We start from the raw sequence: 13,177 nt of genomic DNA on the forward strand, positions 1-13,177 counted from the left end.
AGATGATCGTAAACGTGTCTATTTTTACAATAATATCAAAACCAATGCAGAGACCCAGTCCCCACAGTTCCAAGACATCGGTGTTTTGTTGAAACAGGAAGTTGGCGTCACGCATGCGTGGAATTGCGGCACTTGTCGAACATTTAAACAAGATCCTAAATACGGTAATAAGTGTATAGACACAAATATAATGTAATACGGTCACGTAAATCGATACGCACTGACAGTAGATAAATAGGGTGGAAGTTTACCGTGGCATACCAAAAGTAATGTAATATTCGTTTTTTTAATTTTAGAAATAACAGGAGAAGATGCGAAGCGAGTGGGATAACTGGACACAAAATCTGTCATCTCCAGATTCACTTTTTTCCCCGCTCAACAAGCGGCGAGTTTTGTATGCAGGTCAATGAGTGTCGCGTTTGGTTAATTAAACACAATTGAATGGTTTATTTGTTACTTGTGTCTTATTTAATCGAATAAACGTGTCGTAATGTTTAGGTTCTTACCAGTGTACTGATATATAAGTAGGACAAGTGACATCCCGCCAACTTTGAGGGGAAAAAAACACTTTATATCGGAGTTGTTCAAGCGCATATCTGCCCTCTCATTGGCTTGAATGGGCCCACCTGATCTTGCGTCCTCCCGACTGCCTTCCATTTCTGAAGACATTTATTTTCATTGTTTGAACGGTCACTTGAGCATCTGGTCATACATCATAGATCATCTGTGGCTCTGCGTTCAGAAATGTCAGTACTATCCCTTTAAAAGTCGCATTTCCGGGTTTTGGATAGCCAATCAGAGCGCCTTATTTTCTGACGCCTGCTCAGTTATCTCTCCACTGCTGTAGTTGTTTCGGCGGCGACATCAATTTAGGAAACCAACATAAACCATGGCAGAAGGTAACCAAAAATACGATTATACGAACATCTAACGCCTAAGATCACGTAGAAAATATTTATTTTGCAGCCAGTTTCAGATTTATAAGCGTTTTTGGAAACCGTAGATTAGAGACCACGTCGAGTAGCTAGCGAGCTAACATTAGCTAGCTCGTAGTTGGTGACTTGTCCATTGTTGGGGAGTAAATTAACAATTTAACGTTACATGTATATAGAAAGAAAATATAAGCTAAATCATTTCGAAGATTTGACTGTGTTACAGTTCATATCAGGAAATCGGTCAATGTAAATAAATTGGGCATGAATATATGGCTTTCAACATGGAAGGGAATACAGATTCGAATATCTGTTGGTCAGATACCTTAGAAGAAAAAAAATAAGGACAAAAAAGTAGGGTCTTGGATCAGAACCAGTCAGTATCTGGTGTGACCACCATTTGCCTCATGCAGCGCAACACATCACCTCGTTTGTATAGAGTTGATGAATCTGTTGATTGTGGACTGTTGTCCCACTCGTCTTCAATGACTGTGTAAAGTTGCTGGAATTTTGACTTTCATATTAGGAATGTGACCAAAATAGCTTTTTACCACCTGAGGAACATCGCCAAGGTGCAGCCGTTTCCCTCTCAGGCTGATACAGAGAGACTCATCGCTTTAATTACAAGCAGGCTTGACTTCTGTAATGCTCTCCTGTCTGGTCTAACCAAGAAAGCCATTGGTCAACTGCAAAACATACAGTATGCTGCAGCACGGGTACTGACCAAGACCAGATGGAGAGGACACATTACACCGGTGTTAAGGTCTCTGCACTGGCTGCCTGAGAGTGTTAGAATTCATTTTAGGATTCCACTATTGGTTTTTAAATCAATCCACCATTGTGCAGCTCAATACCTAACATAAAGCATGTCTGATATGTACCCAGTAGGTCCCTCAGATCCTCTGGCCTTTTAACTATCCTGAAGCCCAGGACCATGAGGCATAGAGAGACAGCCTTTAGTTATTATGCCCCCAGCCTCTGGAACGGCCTGCCAGAGAACCTGGGGGGCTGAAACTGGACATATTTAGAAGAGATCTTAAAACACACCTTTTTTTTAGATTTGCTTTAGTAGTGCTTTTTAGTAGTTCCATTTTTGTTATTCTTTAAAAAAAATGTTATCCTCTGTTGTGTAGTAAATATTTCTGTTTTTTTTCCTGAGGTAACTTTAGTTCAGTAAACTATATTTTTATTAAGGATTGCTTTAGTGTAGCTTAACTTCCTCCAGTGTGAAGTAATTTCATTCCCCGCCGTCACCATGTTCAGTGGCTTCCCCAACCCTGCCGCCATGTTCAGCTTCCCCAACCCTGCCGCCAATCATGTTCAGCTTCCCCAACCCCGCTGCCGCCAATCATGTTCAGCTTCTCCAACCCCGCTGCCGTCGTCATGTTCAGCTTCCCCAACCCTGCTGCCGTCGCCATGTTCAGCTTCCCCAACCCCGCTGCCGTCGTCATGTTCAGCTTCCCCAACCCCGCCGCCGTCGTCATGTTCGGTGGCTTCCCCAACCCCGTCGTCATGTACAGTTGACAGAGACTAGCTACTAGAATCGACTCCATCTGTTTGCTGCAGATGGTTGGTTGCTTTAACATCGTAGATCAGAACGGAGACCAATGCTATCGTAGAAATAGAATAGCTATGTCACTGACTTTGATACCTGATCAACACCTTTGCCTTTTTACTCACATTGTGTTTTGTTGACATTCAGATCACACAGGCATGGACCAGAGCAGGGAGAGCCATACAGCTGTAAGTCACTGTACTGTGTGTTGAATCAGAGTCTGGGCTTACAGGAGACATGGAACATTCTCCTTTAAACCCACGAATCAGCCATTCAACTTGCAATTCAACAGATTTTCAAGCTTAATAAATGTCAAAATACATGTTGGTACCAAAGAATGTAGTTTCGCTGAACAACTAACGTTACGGCCGGTGTGTACTTCCACAAAAGGTTTCAATAAAAAAAGTTACATGGGCCCGAGGAAAAATACCTTGTCTGGAAAAATTCAAAGTATTATTTTTGACCAAGTGTGCTGGTGTCCAAATCCACCTCTTCTGCACCTCAATAAAAATGACTCATTACTGCCACCTACAGGTCGGCTGATCCAGCAGCAGGAAAGGTCATTGAGTTTTATCACCTACAACAACAGTGTTTTTACGTCACAACAATCTGTTTCAGCGGAGCTAAATGTAATAATATTTTATGTAAGTAGATTTAGTTGACACATTTTACGTAGGATTTATTCAGTAGACACTAGGATACATGTTTACAGTGATTGTATATTTCTAGATGGGATTTATTCAGTGTATTGTAATTACATTACTAATATTGCAAGAGAGGCAGAAGAGGTGGATTTGACGGATGGTCAAATACAATACAATACTTTTTTCCAGACAAGACAATTTTCCAGTTGCCTTGTAACTTTTATTTAAACCTGTTTTGGATGTACATACTGACAGTAATGACGATAGTTGCTCAGCGAACCTCCATTCTTTGAACATATTTTGACATGATTAAACCTGAAAAGCTGGTGAATTGTAAGTTGAATGGATGCTTCTTGGGTTTAAAGGCGGATCGCCATATTTAACGTCTCCTGTAAGCCCAGATGCTGGTGTGTGTGTGTGTGAGACTGTTTTAGGGAAATATTAGCCTCTGCTACAGTGTTTCCCCTCAAAGTGAATGAAGCCTTGAGCTGAGGTTAGGAAAATATTAGCCCATGTTATAGACCGATGTTACTGTTCAATAATAACTACTGTCTGCATGATGGTGAAGCTAGGGATCTATTAACACATGTTATAGACATCGATCTTACTGTATACTGTCTGCATTACATGATGGTGAAGCTAGGGAACTATTAACACATGTTATAGACATCGATCTTACTGTATACTGTCTGCATTACATGATGGTGAACTTGTGAAGCAATGGAACTATTAACACATGTTATAGACATCGATCTTACTGTATACTGTCTGCATTACATGACGGTGAACTTGTGAAGCTAGGGAAATACAGGCTGACATGCTTTTACATTACTCCTCCCTCCAGAAGATGGAGGATACCGAGAGGTCCAACACGGAGAAGTCGTCTAAACAGAAAGTGGATCTTCAGTCTCTCCCAACACGGGCATATCTGGACCAGACTGTTGTGCCAGTCCTTCTACAGGGCTCTCTGTGTTAGCCAAAGAACGGTGGGCTTAAATAAATCACATTTTATAAAGTCCTTTTTTTCCCCTTTTTTTTTTTTACGTCAAAGTGCTTTACAGATACCCAGCCTAAAACCTGAAAGAGCCAGCAATGCGGAGGCAGAAGCACAATGGCTAGGGGGAAAAGTCCCTAGAAGGCAGGAACCTAGGAAGAAAAATAGACGAACCAGGCACCAATTTATTTTATTTATTTCACCTTTTATTTAACCAGGTAGGCCAGATCACCTTTATTTAACCAGGTAGGCTAGTTGAGAACAAGTTCTCATTTACAACTGAGACCTGGCCAAGATAAAGCAAAGCAGTTTGACACGTACAACAACAGAGTTACACATGGAATAAACAAACATACAATCAATAATACAGTAGAAAAATCTATATACAGAAATAAATAGGCCATGGTGGCGAAGTAATTACAATATAGCAATTAAACACTGGAATGGTAGGATGTACAGAAGATAAATGTACAAGTAGAGATACTGGGGTGCAAACGAGCAAGATGGATAGATAAATAAATACAGTATGGGGATGAGGTAGATTGGATGGGCTACATGTCCTTTCCTGTCTTTTATGCTGTATAACCCCAGTCTCACAACATCAGCCTGTGTTGTGTGGTCAGGCTGGGCACTGAAATGAAGAATAGATACCCGCACACTGAATAATGCCCGCGTTGTTTTTGTTGAACACTGTGCCAAATAAAACAACACATTTCAGTTTCTGTATAATGGACCAATAAAGATTTTGTATTGTGTTATTTACGTTTTATTTGATGACTGATTTTTGTATTAATCCTAGCTCTTCTCCTCTTCTAGGCCTCATAATCCCATTGAATTTCTAGCTGCACATCTCCACCAGAACCAGTTTCAATATGAGGACCGCATCTAACACCTCTGAAGAAACTACACTGGTCGACTTATCATCAGAGACAAGCTGTGTGTTTTCATTTAGCATCTGGATTGTAAAGTGTTTTTTTCTTTTTCCTATACTGTATGTACCGGCTGGAGTATACTGATTTCTTATTATTTTCTATCATACATGTTTGTTGAACAAACACTTTTTTTGTTTCTGTAATTGACTGTACGTGTTAGTGTTACTTCCCCACATATTCCCATTAAACACCCATGACTCATATCAAATGTCTGATATTCTGAGATATATTCTGATTCAGAACATTCTGCATTCATAAGAGAACCAAATATCACAGTCATGGTAAGAAAAACTTAAATCGTGTAAAGTAACGATCAGCTAAATCATTGCTCGTAAGCAGTGCTTGACTTGGGTTGAAATAAGTTCAGGAGCTGTCGTTTCCCAATCTGTTCACTGAAATTCACAAATGACATTATGCTATATAGAAACCTCTGATTATTCACTGTTAAGGGTTCATACACATTTTTCATTACTTCTCAAATTACTTTTAACCACATTTCCATTATAGCCTGGAAAAGTAAGCATTATTGACATTTGAAGGCTGCTGTGTCTGATTCCCATGTAGGCCTACCATCTCCTGTCGTTGTGCCCTTGTCAACATGTGGTCAACCCTCCATCTGGAGAGCTCCTGTTTTGTGAAGGCTTGGCTTTTGATCCAACCCTGAAACACCCATATCTGCCCAAGGTCCTGTTGAGCAGCTGATGTTTAGGCTACAATGTGATTAGAGCAGGGCTTGAACAAAAGCCTGCACACCCAGTAGCTATCCTGGAGTATGGTTGCCACCCTTGATATAAAATATTACAACCATATTATTCCCTCATTCAATGAATCAGGGGATCAAACGGATAAGGTCAGCTACTTTAGAGCCAGGAACTGTATCTAACTAGACATGTTCACATACAGTATATACTATGCTCTAATATACATGTTCCAGGGGAGATCTATGCACAGCAAATTATTTGTCCATTAGGCTATTCTTATATTTTTTAACCTTATCGAATATACATGGCTACGGTTTAACTGAGGGGAAGCCCAGCTTTCCAACGGTACATATTTATTTAGGCTATCTACTGTGCCGGCGGAAAGGGGTCAACATGAATGCTTAGTTAGCTATAGTTACCTAGCGAGAACTGCTATAAATTAAGTTTTTAATTGGTTATCTAGTTAGTCGTTATTATATACCTGCTGCTGAAATATCGCTTGCTCTATCCTCACGCTGGTTCACATCCAGCACACAGACATACACTAAAAGGCCATGATGGCTGATGTGTAGATTTTTTTTTTAACGATTCATAATATTTAAAAGTGTGAATTACTTTAAATTGGAATCATGTGCGTTCAGGTTGGCGCATTTTAAATTTTCCGCAATCTGGAACAGCACAGATTAGCGGGTTAATAAACATGAACAATTCAGATTCAGGAAATTAATCCCCACTCTACATTACTATTCAATGCAGATCCCGCCTTTATTGCGCATTGGTCACCCTTTTTTTGCCTTGGTGTGTGTAACAGTATAGCTTTATAACCCCCATACCCGGGCGCGAACCAGGGACCCTCTGCATCAACATTAGTCACCCACGAAGCATCTTTACCCACTGCTCCACAAAAACTGCAGCCCTTGCAGAGCAAGGGGAACCACTAGTTCAAGGCCTCAGAGCAAGTGACCTCACCGATTGAAACGCTATTTAGCGCGCACCACCGCTAACTAGCTAGCCGTTTCACATCCGTTACATGTGAATCTGGGCCGGTGATAGGCTGTTTTATAGAAGAGATGTATGCTAATACTACAGAAGCCCACAGAGGACATGGAGATACAAAAATAATTCCCTCATGTCTAGATCACTATTTATCTCATGATCACGACTTAACAAAAGTTGTTTTGTCAAGGTCACGAGATAATTTTCTCATGATCATGACATTACAATTATTTTTTTTTTTCGAGATTAACTCTATAAATAGGAATATAATAATTTATGATAGGTTGACAGTATGGTTGAGCCGGCAGAGCCCACTGTGGATCAGGACGTGTTTTAATTGATTGCTACACTAGACATGTCATGCTAACATTATGCTTTCATTTGTGTTTGGTGCTCATTATCAGTTTACAAATTAGAGTGTTAGCAGGCTAAATGTTCCTTGCCGTGAGCTAAGAGATTGGGGCATCTGAGCCCTAAACAATGCCTGACAGGCGACTAAGCCTCCCAGGCTGCATGCCACCCCCAAGACCAAAGCCAATCGCATGCAAGCAGCTAGTCTTGTGAGTGAGCTAGCTAGCCAGGTAGTCTTGTTAGTTAGCGAGCTAGTTATATATGCTAGTTGTTAGCATGCATAACTGATATGTGTATAATTGTAAGGGACACTTCATGTTTTATGGATAATATTTATATTTACAGTGGGTGAGCTCCATGCCTGACAGTCTGATTAAATTCAATAGCAGTCTCAGTGGCTGATAAATCAGGATTCTACCTTGTAGGCTATTTCATAGGTAAAGCTCCTGGCAGGCAGATTAGTAGTCAGTGCATTATGTATATGATCAAGACTGGGTGGGCTCTATTCCTGGCAGGCTTATCAGATTCAATAGCAGCCTCAGAGACTGATAAAACAGGATTCTACCTTGTAGGCTATTTCATAGGTAAAGCTCCTGGCAGGCAGATTAGTAGTCAGTGCATTATGTATATGATCAAGACTGGGTGGGCTCTATTCCTGGCAGGCTTATCAGATTCAATAGCAGCCTCAGAGACTGATAAATCAGGGCGCTGCCTAGTCGGCTGTCTGCAGGGAGCCTTATATATGAAACAGTCTACAAGGCAACATCCTGATTTATTGATGATTTATTCCTATTGATTCAAAGCCCACTGCGAAATCGGCTTAAAACAAAGTGATTTAAAGGGCATGTGGAGTAATGAGTAGCCCTCTTTGTTTTCACATGTAAAAGTGATTACTTTTGGGCTTTATCTGCCTTTCCGAATGAAGACGAGTTAGACAATTAAAACCTTTATTTTATGTTTCTGGCCTTGTTGACCAAATTACGGAGTGGCACAGATGCCCGATGATGAAACGAGCAGATGTCCGGTGCCCGCTGCACAGCAAAATCGAATCCGCCTATTTATATACAACAATGGGCGAGTTCGTTTTGCATGGCCCAGTGGTGGGCAGAGTTTGTACATTTTAGATCAATCCGTTGGTCCTTAACTGAAATCTCCACTCAAACGGGGAACCGGGCCATGGTGTCCCAAAGAAGTCCCGAAAATGCAGTTTGCATTGAGAAAAATCAGCTTTGTACCATGATTTCAATTAAATGAGAATTACAGGATAAGCAACACTTCCAACGAAATGCGGTGAATGAGCGTTCTATGGGAGGGGATATATCCCATGTACATATAAGTCCTGGTAGCTCGCCGTGATCGTATAGTGGTTAGTACTCTGCGTTGTGGCCGCAGCAACCCCGGTTCGAATCCGGGTCACGGCATTGCGGTAGACAATATCACGGCAAAGGGCTCTTTTTGAATAGCTTTAAAACGTAATAACTATTCTTTGTTACGATATCTATTTAAATATTTCATGGGAAGAAATTAAGAAATATATCATATTTGTTATGCCGGTGAACCGACTCTTTCTACAGCTGGGTCATAGCCACGCCTAACACATGTTTTTTTAACGAATCGTTTCACATGCTCTTCGAGCAGCCAATCCACGCAGCCTTACGTCATTTTTAGTAAACGTTTAACACCGCCTTATTACCTGCCATCAAGAAGCAACCAATCCGTGTGAAGTAAAATTTGGTTCCGGCCAATGGCTGGTTGTTATTTACTTGGAGTCGGATCTAACGAAAGCAGCAGGCGTTAAAAGAATCTGATGCACAGTGAGCTACTAGCTATCGATTTATGTCATACCGGTTTTAGTCAAGTCAAAGGGTGTTATTTATGACAACCAACTGACAACACTGCATTGAGATTTTGTTCATCCGTAATTATCGTTTAAAAGTATTGTATTTTAAAGTAGTCTGCTGGCTAACTATCAAATAGAAGCACTCTTCTCAGCATTTTTTTTATCTAACGTTAGCTGGCTGGCTAACTTCCTATTTTTTTTTTTTGCATTCCTTCTTTGTCTTAGTCGACGTTTTGTTTTTGTTGGTGGTTTCTATCTGGCCAGTTGTTTTTCCTCTATCCCTCCCCCCCACTCCCGGAGTTTTTACTTTTCTACCTGACAAGGTTCCAGTTTACCAAGATTGGCAGCTCCGGAGTTAAGATGTCCAACCGAACAGTGTGCAGAGAAGCAAGTCACGCTGGCAGTTGGTACGCCGCCTCAGGTATAGAACCGAACCGGGGGAATGGGCCAGAGACCAGGGAAGTTGCTAGCAGGGTTATCTAACCTAGCTAGCTAGCAGACTGGTCTCTGTAATGTTTGGGCTGTTGTCCAGGGGGGTTGCTAGCTGGGTTAGCTAACCAAGACTGGTCTCTGTAATGTTTGGGTTGTTGTCCAGGGGTTGCTAGCTGGGTTAGCTAAACCAAGACTGGTCTCTGTAATGTTTGGGCTGTTGTCCAGGGGTTGCTAGGGGTTGCTAGCAGGGTTATCTAACCTAGCTAGCGAGCAGACTGGTCTCTGTAATGTTTGGGTTGTTGTCCAGGGGGTTGCTAATGTTTGGGGCTGGGTTAGCAGGGTTATCTAACCTAGCTAGCGAGCAGACTGGTCTAGGTAATGTTTGGGTTGTTGTCCAGGGGTTGCTAGCTGGGTTAGCTAACCTAGCTAGCGAGCAGACTGGTCTAGGTAATGTTTGGGTTGTTTTCCAGTGAAGTTGCTATCAGGGTTAGCTAACCAAGCTAGCTAGCTGACCTGTCTTTCAGGGGCTGTTGTGAGGGGTAGTACCTAGTTAGCAGGGTTACTATAGCAAGCCTACCTAGCTGCAGACTAGTCTCTCTGGGCTGGTGTCCTGTAAATTATTTTACAGAGTTACACTTCATATACGGAAATCAGTCAATTGAAATAAATAAATTTATGTCCTAATCTATGGATTTCACATGACTGGTAAAGGAGCACAGAAATACTACTCAGTTTCATCAGCTTTCATGGTCTCAGATGCTGGCTGGCGTGGTTACATGTGGTCTGCGGTTGGACATACAGCCAAATTCTCTAAAATCAGCGGCTTATGGTAGAGAAATTAACATTACATTCTCTGGCAACAGCTCTGGTGGACAATCCTGCAGTCAGCATGTCAATTACACGCTCCCTCAACTGGAGACATCTGTGGCACTGACATAACTGCACACTTTAGTGGTCTTTTATCACCCCCAGCGCAAGGTGCACCTGTGAAATGATCATGTTATTTAATCAACTTCTTGATATGCCACACCTGTCAGGTGGATTGATTATCTTGGCAAAGGAGAAATGCTCACTAACATGGATGTCAACAAACATGTGCACAATTTGAGCTAAATAAGCTTTTGTGCATATGGAACATTTGAGATCCTTTATTTCAGCTCATGAAACCAACACTTTATATGTTGCATTTATATTTTTGTTCAGTATAGATGGGTTGCTAGCTAGTTGACTAATTGAGGAGGATAGCAGAAGGAGGAAGGAAAGGACAAACCGTGCTCTCTCCGTTGGTTGAGAGCAACAAAACCTGCAAATTTTTCTTTTTTCTGTCCTGGCGAGATGAAATGGCCTGGTCATATAAACCTTAGATTGCTGATATTACGTATTGGCCAGTGAGAGGCTTTGAACCACCAGTCCACCATATTGGCACCCCCAGTAGGAGCAGTCCTCCATAGGAATGGATGGAATTCTATAGTGTTTCAAGGACAAAATCTCATATATTTAAGTATTTTTGTTGTAGTAGGGACAGTAGCATTAATAATCTAAAATTATACTCCAGGAAAATGTTTTTACATGTTTTCTATTTTTTTGTTGAGCTCACATGTTACAAACATGCATTAATCTGTCTGTAATATAATATATAAAACGAATGTAGACATTCGTGAATTCATTTCTATAGCTTCCAAAAATATTTTTACAATAGGAGGTGTACCAAGATGGAGGCACTGTGGCTTCAACACAATGGTGAGGGAGTACAAGATGGAGGCACAGTCAACACAATGAGTGAGGAGTTCCAAGATCGAGACACTGTGGCTTCAACACAATGGTGAGGAGTACCAAGATGGAGGCACTGTGGCTTCAACACAGAGCCCCCTATGGAGCAATTTCAGTGCCAAAAGAAACTGCATTTGAATTCAATATTTTTTAATTTGGATATTGAATTTTAATGTAATAGTTTGGAAATGCACAAATTTTCTAATTTAAATCATAAATGTAACTTGTATTTCATGGTTTGAAACTGAATTGAATTAATATTGCATTCAGTTTTTAAATGTCTAATTACATTTTGAAATTCAATAATTATTCAGTTTCAATATGGTAAATATTACATGCATTATTTGTATCGAGTTTCAAACTATAATTTCAAGTTTCTCAAAGTGTAATTTATTTTCTTCCAATGACATTGGCTCTAGCGTTTGAACCGTTTGCCTATCCGCTGTTATGATCCCATTTCTGAAAGACTCTCTTAGCCTTCTGTTCCCTCTATAGACACGTTATAATGGAGTGTGAATAGCCCTGTCATAGCCCCATAACACTCCCTAATTCATCTTGATCTTGTGACTGACTGACTGGGTGTGAACCAGGTACCCTTTGACCTCAAAAGAGACAGAATCAATGCCTAGGCTTTAGCTCAGTAGGCTAACCGTCTTAACCCAGTCAGTCACATTACCCCTTTTATAATGAGTACTCTTGCAAGAGACTTGTCTAGCCAACACGTCTTCAGGTCTCGGCCAAGTAACCCATCACACAAGCGTGGGTCACCAAACCGCACTATTTTCTATTTTGATGACTAACCTTGCTAGATCTTGAAGGGATTAGTGTAGCAGATGAAATCTGTTACTCGCTAAGTGAGCAGCATGTCGTCCTTTAACTTCCAGATCTCATCCCTACCGGTTATAGTCAATAACATCAAAGGCTGCACTGAAATCTAACACTATAGATCCCACAATTCTATTATCGATGTATTTCAACCAATCATCGGTCTATGTCAGTGCAGTGCATTCTGTAAGTCTGTCAATTTGTTTACATTGCATCTGGTTGAACACCATTTATTTATTTACATTTCTCCAGAAGTTTGATAAGAGTTGGCAGCAAGCTGATTGGTCGGCTGTTAGAACCAGTACTTTACTATTCTTGGGTAGGGAATTCTCTTCTCCCAGTAAACCAGCGCGCTGTTGCATACAGACTAAAGCTGTGCCCTATAGGGCAAGAGTGTGGAAACACACACTCCTCAGTCCTATAGCTCCGTAACATCATGCCGGTACACATCAAATCACCGTTTGTTATACTGACCCGTGTGGGGTAGAGCTCCTCACATAAGTCATCACGGTCTCTATTCCATGGTCTTTATTCCATGGTCAGTGGGTCTTTATTCCAACGGTCTTTATTCCGTGGTCAGTAGGTCTTTATTCCGTGGTCAGTGGGTCTTTATTCCATGGTCAGTGGGTCTTTATTCCAACGGTCTTTATTCCGTGGTCAGTAGGTCTTTATTCCGTGGTCGGTGGGTCTTTATTCCGTGGTCGGTGGGTCTTTATTCCGTGGTCGGTGGGTCTTTATTCCGTGGTCGGTGGGTCTTTATTCCGTGGTCGGTGGGTCTTTATTCCGTGGTCAGTGGGTCTTTGTTCCGTGGTCAGTGGGTCTTTATTCCAACGGTCTTTATTCCATGGTCAGGTGGGTCTTTATTCCGTGGTCAGGTGGGTCTTTATTCCGTGGTCAGGTGGGTCTTTATTCCGTGGTCAGGTGGGTCTTTATTCCGTGGTCAGGTGGGTCTTTATTCCGTGGTCAGGTGGGTCTTTATTCCGTGGTCAGGTGGGGCCTTTATTCCGTGGTCAGGTGGGGCCTTTATTCCGTGGTCAGGTGGGTCTTTGTGCCATGGTCTTTATTCCGTGGTCAGTGGGGTCTTTATTCCGTGGTCAGGGGGGTATTTGTTCCATGGTCTTTGTTTTGTGGTCAGGTGGGTCTTTTGTTCCGTGGTCAGTGGGTCTTTATTCCAACGGTCTTTATTCTGTGGTCAGTAGGTCTTT

The 13,177-nt window shown here is 41.5% G+C and overlaps 1 protein-coding gene and 1 non-coding gene across 2 annotated transcripts; both read left to right on the forward strand.

Moving 5' to 3' along the window:
* Positions 1–792: 792 nt before the first annotated feature.
* Positions 793–5,260, forward strand: LOC112236518 (protein dpy-30 homolog). Its single transcript, XM_024405112.2, is given in 5 exon segments — positions 793–899; positions 2,635–2,675; positions 3,976–4,093; positions 4,096–4,117; positions 4,942–5,260. Coding segments are annotated over 5 exon segments (264 nt in total). The 5' UTR covers positions 793–889; the 3' UTR covers positions 5,015–5,260.
* A 3,194-nt stretch (positions 5,261–8,454) lies between these two features.
* trnah-gug lies at positions 8,455–8,526 on the forward strand. Its single transcript has one exon. It is a non-coding gene; the product is annotated as a tRNA-His (tRNA).
* The last annotated feature ends 4,651 nt before the right edge of the window (positions 8,527–13,177 follow it).

Source organism: Oncorhynchus tshawytscha, unplaced genomic scaffold (genome assembly GCF_018296145.1).
Source record: "Oncorhynchus tshawytscha isolate Ot180627B unplaced genomic scaffold, Otsh_v2.0 Un_contig_12634_pilon_pilon, whole genome shotgun sequence".
NCBI classification, from domain to species: Eukaryota; Metazoa; Chordata; class Actinopteri; order Salmoniformes; family Salmonidae; genus Oncorhynchus; species Oncorhynchus tshawytscha.